This window comes from Guillardia theta (genome assembly GCF_000315625.1).
Source record: "Guillardia theta CCMP2712 unplaced genomic scaffold GUITHscaffold_143, whole genome shotgun sequence".
NCBI lineage: Eukaryota > Cryptophyceae > Pyrenomonadales > Geminigeraceae > Guillardia > Guillardia theta.
The window spans coordinates 158,791-168,985 of record NW_005434531.1 but is presented as its reverse complement, the minus strand read 5'-3'; the positions used below and the strand labels follow the sequence as shown (position 1 = coordinate 168,985).

The window sequence follows — 10,195 nt, the reverse complement described above, 5'->3', positions numbered from 1 at the left end:
TTCTTGTCCATAACGTAATGCAGGGGAATTTCAAAGGATCTCCATACCCTCTCTGATGCTCCTGCTCCTGCTCCTGCTCCTGCTCCTGCTCCTGCTCCTGCTCCTGCTCCTGCTCCTGCTCCTGCTCCTGCTCCTTCCCCGATGCTCCTGATCCTTCATCCTGCCATGGCCTCATATCGGTTACCCTCATCCCCGCGCAGACTATCAAGCCCTTGCATTTTGCAGGACGAGGTCATATAAAGAAGGATCGCGGGATATGATGAGCGAGAGGGAGAGGGAGAGGGAGAGGGAGGGGAGGGGAGGGGAGGGGAGGGGAGGGGAGGAGAGGAGGAGGGAGAGGAGGGGAGGGGAGGGGAGGGGAGGGGAGGGCAGGGGAGGGCAGGGCAGGGCAGGGGAGGGCAGGGGAGGGCAGGGGAGGGCAGGGGAGGGCAAGGCAGGATACGGGAGGAGGGCAGAGGAGGAGAGGGGAGGGGAGGGGAGCAAAAAGAGGATAGGGAGGGGTCTAGAAAAAGGGTGGGTGTTGGTGATGTGAATGGGTGGAATAGAGGAGTGAATGGAGGGGAGAGCGGGAAACAAATGCTTAACAATTCGATTGCTGGCAGGATGTTCGAGCTCAAGACGGTCCTGGCAACTTCTGCAGGAGCATTCTTTGCGTTCCTCTACTTCTCAAGGCGCAAGCGGCATGTTGTGAAGGAATCTCCTCCCCATCCTTCATGGAAGGCCGGAGAGAATCAGCCTATTCCATATCCCGGCAGGCACGTAACCCTCCTCCCTTCAGAGCTCAAGTCCTGCTACCCGCTGATCATCTCAGCATATGTACCTCGTCCTATTGCCCTCGTCTCCTCCAAGTCAGCTGCAGGGCATGTCAATGTGGCTCCTTACAGCTACACCGGCGCCATCTCCCATGATCCGCCGGCCATCGTGGTCTCATGCTGCAGGAAGGCGGGGGACGTCATGAAGGATACGCTCGCAAACATCCTGGATACGAAGGAGTTCGTGGTCAATATCATGTCAGAATGGTACGCAGAGTCAGCAAACCATACTTGCGGTGAGAGCTCTCGAACCCACTGGCAGACTCTGATGACACTCTACTTGCAGGCAACTTCCCACCCGAAGTGAACGAGATGGATGTGGCTGGCCTGACGCCCCTGCCCTCCAAGATCATCTCCCCCCCTCGTGTGGCAGAGTCTGCGCTCAACTTCGAATGCCGCCTGATCCACCAGTACGACATGAAGAACGCGCAAGGGAAGGTCACCACCACGGTAGGGTAGCTTCACTGACCGAGCTTCTTTTGCTGGCCCTGATGGGAGGTCTTGTCGACAGGTTGTGATTGGAGAGATAGTCGCGTTCCATGTCCATGAGGGTGTACTAGAAATGAACGGTGAGACCGAGGCTGCGGTCAGTGAGATGTTTGCTCATGAGCAGCAGGAGCGGGTGAAGGCAAGCCGACGGTGAACTTCGATGCCTTGAAGCCCCTGGTGAGGAGGGAGGAGAGAGAGGGAGAGAGGGAGTGAGGAGAGAGAGAGAGAGGGGAGGCAGGCGCCTTGAACTGAGATTGTATGCAGTCTCGTCTTGGAGGATGCACGTATGGACGGACAACCGCTGTGTTCGATCTGCCGCGTCTTGATAGAGCGTGAGGTAGCCGTAGAAGTCTCTGGATGATGACGAGAAGTCATCCTGTAAAGTATTGCGATGTGCAATCTCTGCAAGTGTGAAGCACCCGATGCCATTGCGAGCAATCAGCACATAAATTTTCTGCTGCTAGACAGGTTCTTCATTCAAGGAGCCATTGTACATTCTGCGGCAACGTACAAGTGGATTCAAAAGTTTCCCAGGCCCTTCGTATATCCCTCCCGGCTGGATGTCTAGTACAGTCCAACCTATAGCAAGACACCGTCAGCGGTCGACAGGATCGCACTTGGCGAGCGTTACCTTCTTGAAGTACTTCATGGACTTGCTGGCCTTGTTGGCAACTGCAATCTCCATCAACGCAACTACCACGGCGCTAGGTTAGCTCTTACCTTCCTCCCTCTTGTACTGAGCGAGGGCACCCATGTGGAGCTTCTTGTTGAAGCCGAACTTGTGGTGCATGGGAACTCCAGCGATCCTCTTCCATCCGGGGACAGTCGACTTGAGAGCCTTGACCTACATGGGCGGATCAGGCCCGTCTCAAGTTGGGAGCTCTGTGCATCCTCCTACCTGAGTCTTAGCAGCAGCAACAGCGACTGGGGCCTTCTTGATGTCAGCCTTCTGCTCAACCAGGTCAGTGCCATGAGGATCCTCGGGCTGGAGAGACCTGGACGGGGGCCTTGGCAGCGGAGTGAGGCTTGTAGTACTGCAAGGCAGGAGTGAGGAGGAGAGAGGCGGGCTGCAAGCCCAGACCTTCTTCAAGGCAGCATCCCTCTTCTCGATAGCATCCTGGTACGACAACACGTCAGCTGGGTAGGAGGGGGACCGGGGTTCATCACCTTGGTGTCAGCGATCTGCTTGTGGATGAGCTGGCTGCAGTGAGCAGCGATGCTGCAAGCAGTCGGGTCACAAGCTCCCCGCAAGGCTTTCCAAGGAACTCACCGGCGGTCACTTGGGGTTCCAACCTTGTCCTTGAGGCTGTGCATGCGAGCCTTGGCGAATTGCCTTCCCCAGGCCTGCAGCATCATCCTCCCGTCAGAGAGCGGCAGGGCCTGAGATTCTGTCAACCTTGCATTGAGCGATGTTCATGTTCTTGATGTTCTTGATGTTGATGGCAGGAAGCTGTTATGTTACATGATGAGCACAGAAGTTCCAAGGAGCACAAACAGCAACCATCTGGAACTTGGCCCTGTCAGCAACGCTGGTGCCCTCGCCATCACCCTTGCCCTGTGCGACGGGAGCACGTAAGGAACGCGGAATGGTTCAGAGTCGACAACTCCGAAACTTACCATGAAGGCAGCATCAGTGCCGATGGGAGAGAACTTGGGGAGCGGCTGGTAGGCTTCGGAGGAAAATGTCACCAGGCATATAATCAGACAAGTCTTGCGACTCACTGACTCCCTGATGGCCAGAGGCCTTGTCCTGCTTGAGGACGGAAGGAGAAGACCTTTGAGACATCTGCCATGCGCTGATGTAAGGATACATCCGATCGCTTGCTACCAGGAGATGTTTCCAGGGTTGTATCCCCTTCCTTCACACCCTGTGTGACTCACACACCAACCTCTGCCTCGTTTCATCAGCCCTCCCTCCTGCTCCGATTCTGCCATTGTCCAACAGCCCGCTTCCCCTGCTCCTACAACTTGTGGTCTGATTGATCTTTCCCCTGCTGATCGGATTCCACTCCTTCTCTTCTTCCTCCTCCTCCTCCTCTCACCTGAGTCACTCCAAGGACGAGACATGCGGCGGCGACTGCAGCTGTCACCTTCGAGTAGCGAACAGCCATTTCGAGGAGACACAACCCCTGACTAGAACCACCCACCTTCTTGCTCCCCCGTCCCTGCGAACTACCAAAAATCACCCCACCCTTCTCCACCCTGACTACCCCCTGAGATAACACCACCCCCTGGGATTGGGATAATGCCCCCCAGCTATTTAAGATTGGACCCCTCAACCAACAGGCAGACCACCCCTATCGATCTCTGTTGATCACCCCTATTAAATACTCTTCTAGTACCGGTGGTATCAATGATGATCAGACGAGAAGGTGGGTAGGGGTAGTACTTTGCTATACACCCCTCCTTTATCGTTCAAAAACTGGGATTTTTAAAGGGGTAGGATACCACCCGCTCTTGTGTTTGCTGCCTTTCCATCAAGTACCCCTACCTTTTACACAAATAATGGGCTCAAGGGTCAGGTCCTCAGGGAAGGAGGGGTGGATGTTGACGAAGCAGGGTAGGGTACCCAAATGGATGTAAAAGTAGGGGTAGATACATGGTAATTCGATGGTAGGGGTACTACATCGTATCGGTTTCCTCGTAGGTAGGTAGTGGGGAGAGGAGAGGCAAAGCCCGTCATGCTGATTTGTTGACCATGCCGCTGCTGCAGCTACTCGCCAATGCTCTTGCTCTTGCTGCTCATCCTTCTTCTCATCATTCGTGATGAAACACGTCCTGATCCCATGCACAAGTTGTTTGTCACTGTTCCTGGAACCATCCACCCTGGTACTCGTGATCCGCTCCTTTTCAATCTTTTGCCCCGTCCCCTTCCAGATTTCGGGTGGCAAGAATCCCCCCCCCCCCTCCTCCTCCCCCCCCCCCCCCTCCTCCGCATTGATGGATACGTCCTGGTCTTACGTGTTGTGTGTTCCTGTCTTTGTTGTTTTCGTTCACCATCCTTTCCTCTGTTCCTCTTCTTCCCCGTTGCCATCGTTACTCTTCTCCGACTCGTGCAAGTCTTATCCCCTTTTCATTTCATCTCCAACGGCTGATCCGTACATGCTCCGCCTTTCATGTGATTCTATGTTAATTATTCTAGTCTCAGTAGCCTCGTAAGTCAGAGATCAACTCATCGTCATGACATCTTTCTTCATCTGCTCCATCCCATTACAGCGCTGAAGATGTTTTCCTGTTTTGTGCTCGAAAGCACATATCTCTTTGTTTGGATGATGAAATCTGACATGATTAGCAATAGGTGTCATTTTGGATCTTTTGGTTGAACGCCTCATTTGACTTTGGTTTCTATCTTCTTGTCCACTACCTGCTGTTGTGCAAAGCAGGTGATCTATCAGATCAAATGTGATCTCTTGCATTTACTATTTTGCTATAGAAAATGAGCTCAGAAAACGCCGACGATCGTGAAGCTGCTGAAGGAACAAGAGGAGAACGTCGTCAAGACGACAGTCCACCCAGGTGCAGCAAAAAAGGCGGGATTGTAGCCCAGCAAAGAACACGTCTTTCATCAGTCTCCATACTCTGCAGCGATTGTCTGGTGTTTTTGTCTCATTCAGCTATGCAAATACGTTGGAACAAGATGTGCGCAGTGTTAGATGGAATTTGTCAGAAGTTTCACAGCAGCTCAGAACGTCTTGTTTCTCTACGTGTTGTCCACTGCCCAACATCTTTCAGCATGCTTTGTCAGCCTGATGGTCCAGCGCTCACAACTAACGCGAACATATGGCGGGGTTGCCAACCACAGAGATTGGGAGCGTGAACGTGGACGCGGAGATCGAGATGATCGTGAACGTGAGCGCTCGGACTCTCGTGGCAGAAGGGGAGATCGCCCTACCCAGGAGAAAAGCAGTGAAGGCACCAGTCTTTACGTTGCCAACTTGAGGTAGAAGGTTAAACAAGCCATTTTTCCTCTTGATTTTTGTCTTTGCAGTTTCCGCTGCAACACGCCTGAACTTTCCGATGTCTTCTCCAAGTTCGGAAAGGTAATCTTGACATAATTTGCCCGCGTCTTTTTCCGTTGGAAGCTTATATCTTGTATTTTAGCTCCAGAGCGTTTCTGTCCAGCGTTGGCCTCATGGCGAATCTCGTGGCTTCGGCTTCGTGAACTTCGAAGATCCTGGTAAGTGCGCTCTGTGCTTGGTTGTTGATCGCATGCAATCATGGGTGCAAAATTACGTTTTGCTTGAACTGACGGGTTTTTGTCTGGTAGAGGCTGCCGATACTGCGATGCGAGGTATACATTGAAGGAATGGAATGGGTGCAGAAGGTTGAACCGCTCTCAGAGTTGCAAGACGTCGTCGTTGCAGACCGTGCAATCACTATCCAGAAGAGCAGGTAGAGACATACATCTTGATCCGAATTTTATTTTTACACTGCTGTTCAGGCGCTCCAAGCCCCATGACAAGACTCCAGGTGTGTAGGAGAAATCTGACAATCACGTGGAGGCTAAGTTTCTTTCCAGGCACTTACATGGGCCCACGATCAGCCTCGAGCAAGTATGGAACTGGCAGGAGCGATGATCGTGGAAGGTGAAAGCCTCTGCTTCGCTGCAATCTGTCTCACAGAGTTCAGGCCAAGGAGCCGTGAGCGAGACGACAGGAGGAGAGACAGTCGCGATGACTACGGCCGCTCTGACCGTTACGATGACCGCGGAGGACGTGGATACTCGCGCAGTTACGATGACCGCGGGCGCTCACGTGACGACCGTGGCTACCCCGACACCCGCGATCGCTACGATGATCGGAGGGGAGGAGGCAGAAGCCGCGAGCGCTACGACGATCGGAGCAGGGGCTACGGAGGTCATTCCAGCCGGTACGATGAAGGAGGGCGAGGCTATGACGATCGTGGCTCCCGAGGAGGTAACGATCGTAACTATGGCCGCGGCCGCGATGCCTATGCTGAGAGACCTCCTCCTCCTGACGACCGACGACGCTACTAAGATGCTCAGCCCGGTCAAAATATAGTCCGCAGTGCGAAGGAACGCTACTCCTGATGCAATCCATCACGAGGCAGTCGATCTTCAATCGAGTCAGCAGATGTTGCACGACAGACTTGGAATCTGAGGCTCTCTCTCTCCTTCAGCTCGCTTTGACATCACTGGCTGTCGCGCCCGGTCCTTTTTTAGGCTCCTTTTGGAATAAATGACGAAATTTGGAAACAGTAACTTAACCCGGGCCACCGCCGGTCGTGCCAGGCCCGTGACTCAGTCCTCAGTGGCTGGTTGAGTCCGGGAGTCCGGTTCAACGCTCCGACCGCACCCTCGTCCCCGCCCTGATCCTTTGGCAGGGCCCTGACCTCCCCCAGATCCGCCTGAGCGTCACCCCTATCTTCACCTACTCAAATCACCCGTAGTAGGACTACCCCCACCCTTCATTTTGAGTCAGGCTCCTCTATAAGACAAAACTAATAAAATGCCGATGGTTTGTGTCACTTATTATTTATTACCCCCCCCCCCCCCCCTCTAGGGTCCGAAACAACAATAGGAATGATATAGAGGCGCAAGGTATAGAGGCGCAACGTACTCCAGTCAAATAATGGGGGTGGGGGTAGGACCCGTGATGGAGCGTCCTTTTCTTATGTCTAAAGGACGGGTTGAAAATAGTATTATTGAGGGGTAGTCAGAGAATTTGTGGGGTACCGTCAGCAAGAAAGGGGATGGGTAGGGTGGAGGTGTGAATTGGAAATGGAGGAAGCTGTGGAACGATCGAAGACTACGAGGAGGAGGAGGAGGAGGGAGGGGGTGAAGGGGGGGAGGGGGAGAGAGGAGGAAGGAGAATAGATGAAGGAGAAGAAAGGAGGGGGGGATGATGCGATGTGATAGATGTCTGTCTTTGTGTTGTTTTGTTGAAGTGCGGACATGACGTCAAACCGAACAAACCTGACATTTGCTGAAGATGAGGCGTTTGGCCATGGCGGCTTCCTGTTACCTGTTGGCATCGTTCATGCTGTTCGAAGCCATAGATGCGTTCATGCAGCCTTGCCTGCTGTCTCCGGCAAGGGCGCGATCAAGCATCACCCCGCTGAAGAGATTGAGGTGCTCCCTACAAGAAAAACCGCCTACACTAGAACCAAAATCCCTGAGACGATGATACCGATGGTGATGCCGAGAGCCATGGCTGAGTGGTGCTGGTCCTGACGCTGTCCTGACAGGGACCCTATGGAGATCTCCCCGATACCTCGGTGGAGAACACTGAGACTCGCATGAGACTGGCAGGTCATTGGAGGAGGGGGATGGAGGAAGAGGAAGAGTACAGTGGAGAGAAATGTGTGGAAGAGTACAGTGCAGAGAAATGTGTGGAAGAGTACAGTGGAGAGGAATATGTTAAAGAGTACAGTGGAGAGGAATGTGTGGAAGAGTACAGTGGAGAGGAATGTTTGGAGCAGGGAGGGAGGAGAAGGGCGGTGAGTTGATTGTTCCTGCAGAGATCTTGAAGGACGACTCTATCATCGACATAGCCTTCCACCGCCTCTACGACACTGCCCTTGACATTGGGCTTCACTTGTCGCGCGAAGCAAGCTCCATGGCGCACATGAACAGCGGACAAGGAGAGCGGAAGCCTCGGGTTGTCATAGCAGGATCTGGGTGGGGAGCGCATGCTATGCTCAAGATCATCGACACGAGCGTGTTGGACGTCGTCTGTGTGTCTCCCAGGAGCTACTTCATCTTCACGCCCATGCTAGCTTCCGCCTCTGTTGGAACTGGTACTTGCTCCCCTGCGCTGACGACGGGAGAGTTGATGTGGGATGTGGCAGTGGAGTACAGGAGCATCACTGAGCCGATGAGGTCTGCGAACCCTTGTGTGACGTACCATGAGGCGTCGATCACGAGCATCGATGCGGATCGTAAGGTTGTGCGTCTGTTGTCATGGAGCTGGTGGGTTGACAATCCGATTTGTGACGTGGTACGGCAGACGATTCGGTGCAAACCTGTCTTTGAAGGGTTCGACAGAGAGTTCGACTTGTCCTATGATTACCTTGTCCTTGGACTGGGAATGAAGATCAACACGTGAGGAGAAGCTGTTGTTTGCTGTGAGGTTGGTGATGAGTTAAGATGCTTGCCGTAGGTTTGGAACTCCAGGAGTGAAGGAGCATTGCTTCTTCCTCAAGGACATCAACGATGCCAAGAGATTGAGGTCTCGCATGACGACTGTTCTCATTCCCATCGCTCACATGCGCATGTTGGGTCAGGTCGGCCATCATCGACAAGTTTGAGAGTGCGAGCCTGCCCAACCTGACGGATGAAGAGAGGAGGGAGCTGTAAGTTGGCCACACGCCTGCAAAGAGAGAAGCAGTAGGCGAGCAACACGAGCAGGAGGGCAAGAAGGAAAAGGAGAAGGAGGAGGGCAAGGAGGAGGAGGAGGAGGAGGACAAGGAAGACTGTAGATTACGCGACCGTGAGAATGAGCAGTACACTGGATCAGTCAAGTTCAGGGGCGTCGAGGGAAAAGGTTGACAGATTGGCATGCAGACTCTCATTCGTAGTGGTCGGCGGAGGCCCAACGGGCGTTGAATTCTCCGGTGAATTCTTCGACTTCTTGAACGAAGACTTGAAGAGGTTTCTTCACCTTTTCTCCCCTCCTCTCCCCTTCTTTTCCCTCTCATCCACTCCTCTTCCCTTTTCTTCTCCGTCTATCCCTTCCCTCCACTCCCCTTCTCTTCTCTCTATCCTTCTCTCCTCTCCCTTCTTCTTCTCCTCCTCTCCTTCTTTCCTCCTCGTTGCTCCTCTTTGCACCTTCTTCCCCTCCGCTCCCCTCTCCACATGACTTCCGTGTTATCGCTCTGACCTCTGAGCTTGACGTGTCCTCATTTGTTCAGATACTACCCCCAACTTGTTCCCTTCGTCCGCACCGAATTGATTCAGGCTGGAGACGCTCTGCTCAACCAGTTCGACGAGACCATGCAGGTACTCCTGATCCTCTTCCCCTCCCACCTCTTCATTTCCTGCCCTTTTTTCCTGCACATTCGACATGCATATCTCTGCTCCCTCCCCTCTTTCCCCTGCTCCTCCTCCTCCTCCTCCTCCTCCTCCTCCTCCCCTTCCTCTTCTCTTGCTAAACGTGTCAACTGGCAGGCCATGGCTCTCCGATCGCTCCTGTCCCAGGGGGTCAAGGTGTTACTCAATGCTCGGGTGGAAGAAGTCAGCGCGAAGGAGATCAGATACAACATCCGCAACCCGGACAAGACAACAACTACTATCACTACCAAGTGCTGAGATTTCTATCCCCTTCCCTGCTCCTTGATCGTTTCTTTTCCCTTCCCCATATCCTCCCTTGCTACATCTCAAGAGCTTCTCTATTTCTCCCCTTCCTTGTTCGAATCCTTCTTGCCTCCGTTATCTCCATCACCCTTCTGTCCTTCACGCTCTCTCGAGCATTCACGCTGATGTTGTCGTCTCCCACTCCTGACCTTCTACTCAGGTACAGCTTGTGCGTGTGGGCAGCTGGCAATTCTCCGATCGAGCTCTCGAAGGAATTCCAGAAGAAGGTTGAAGGAGGGGGGCAGGGAGGGAGGGAGGGAGGGAGGGAGGGAGGGAGGGAGGGAGGGAGGGAGGGAGGGAGGGAGGGAGGGAGGGAGGGAGGGAGGGAGGGAGGGAGGGAGGGAGGGAGGGAGGGAGGGAGGGAGGAAAGTATATGGAGAAGCAGGTGGGGGATAAGCTGAAAAGCCTGGCCAGAAAGGGAACAGTCGATCAACTTGTCATTAGGGTTCGCAGTTTGTGCGAGAGGTATCCTAAAGCAGCAGTATTGTCACATTCTTACCTCAGAGTGCATGAAAAGAATATTCATGAAATGCTTTCGCAGAAACTTGATATCAAACGCCTCCAAGTGAAGTACCTGCAA

At 53.5% G+C, this 10,195-nt stretch overlaps 4 protein-coding genes across 4 annotated transcripts in view; 3 read left to right on the top strand and 1 right to left on the bottom strand.

Annotated features, from left to right (window-relative positions):
* Positions 1 to 603: 603 nt before the first annotated feature.
* On the top strand, positions 604 to 1,637 carry GUITHDRAFT_147172 (hypothetical protein; the record flags this gene model as incomplete). The annotated part of the gene is made up of 5 exons (XM_005821484.1): positions 604 to 1,048; positions 1,099 to 1,262; positions 1,324 to 1,381; positions 1,429 to 1,478; positions 1,566 to 1,637. The coding sequence occupies 5 exons, from the start codon at positions 604 to 606 to the stop codon at positions 1,635 to 1,637; spliced, it is 789 nt and encodes a 262-aa protein (XP_005821541.1).
* A 111-nt stretch (positions 1,638 to 1,748) lies between these two features.
* Positions 1,749 to 3,425, bottom strand: GUITHDRAFT_155714 (hypothetical protein). The gene is made up of 13 exons (XM_005821483.1): positions 3,344 to 3,425; positions 3,024 to 3,087; positions 2,919 to 2,971; positions 2,803 to 2,856; positions 2,698 to 2,751; positions 2,572 to 2,645; positions 2,469 to 2,520; positions 2,383 to 2,418; positions 2,297 to 2,335; positions 2,200 to 2,250; positions 2,022 to 2,145; positions 1,933 to 1,973; positions 1,749 to 1,880 (listed from the first exon to the last, which is right to left on the bottom strand). Exons 1-13 carry the CDS (start codon positions 3,410 to 3,412, stop codon positions 1,866 to 1,868), a joined length of 726 nt encoding a protein of 241 aa, XP_005821540.1. The 5' UTR covers positions 3,413 to 3,425; the 3' UTR covers positions 1,749 to 1,865.
* A 1,656-nt stretch (positions 3,426 to 5,081) lies between these two features.
* On the top strand, positions 5,082 to 6,297 carry GUITHDRAFT_119306 (hypothetical protein; the record flags this gene model as incomplete). The annotated part of the gene is made up of 9 exons (XM_005821482.1): positions 5,082 to 5,150; positions 5,198 to 5,241; positions 5,290 to 5,341; positions 5,403 to 5,478; positions 5,569 to 5,592; positions 5,642 to 5,693; positions 5,743 to 5,771; positions 5,821 to 5,887; positions 5,931 to 6,297. 9 exons carry the CDS (start codon positions 5,082 to 5,084, stop codon positions 6,295 to 6,297), a joined length of 780 nt encoding a protein of 259 aa, XP_005821539.1.
* A 953-nt stretch (positions 6,298 to 7,250) lies between these two features.
* The window catches only part of GUITHDRAFT_98053 (hypothetical protein), a 6,793-nt gene continuing 3,848 nt past the window's right edge, over positions 7,251 to 10,195 (top strand). The window contains exons 1-11 of the mRNA XM_005821481.1: positions 7,251 to 7,455; positions 7,509 to 7,572; positions 7,782 to 8,060; positions 8,112 to 8,206; positions 8,270 to 8,364; positions 8,423 to 8,491; positions 8,547 to 8,615; positions 8,827 to 8,913; positions 9,174 to 9,261; positions 9,430 to 9,563; positions 9,776 to 9,842. Coding sequence (XP_005821538.1) covers positions 7,444 to 7,455; positions 7,509 to 7,572; positions 7,782 to 8,060; positions 8,112 to 8,206; positions 8,270 to 8,364; positions 8,423 to 8,491; positions 8,547 to 8,615; positions 8,827 to 8,913; positions 9,174 to 9,261; positions 9,430 to 9,563; positions 9,776 to 9,842 — 1,059 coding nt within the window. The 5' untranslated portion in view covers positions 7,251 to 7,443. The remainder of the gene's footprint in view (positions 7,456 to 7,508; positions 7,573 to 7,781; positions 8,061 to 8,111; positions 8,207 to 8,269; positions 8,365 to 8,422; positions 8,492 to 8,546; positions 8,616 to 8,826; positions 8,914 to 9,173; positions 9,262 to 9,429; positions 9,564 to 9,775; positions 9,843 to 10,195) is intronic.

What these genes read in the sequence shown, in the direction of transcription:
- GUITHDRAFT_155714 (XM_005821483.1), bottom strand. Translation starts at nt 3,412, where the DNA reads ATGGCTGTTCGCTACTCGAAGGTGACAGCTGCAGTCGCCGCCGCATGT. An exon ending in TCGTCCTTGGAGTGACTCAG is followed by an intron (nt 3,088 to 3,343) that starts GTGAGAGGAGGA and finishes AGCGCATGGCAG; the next exon opens with ATGTCTCAAAGGTCTTCTCC. An exon ending in TGAACATCGCTCAATGCAAG is followed by an intron (nt 2,646 to 2,697) that starts GTTGACAGAATC and finishes ATGATGCTGCAG; the next exon opens with GCCTGGGGAAGGCAATTCGC.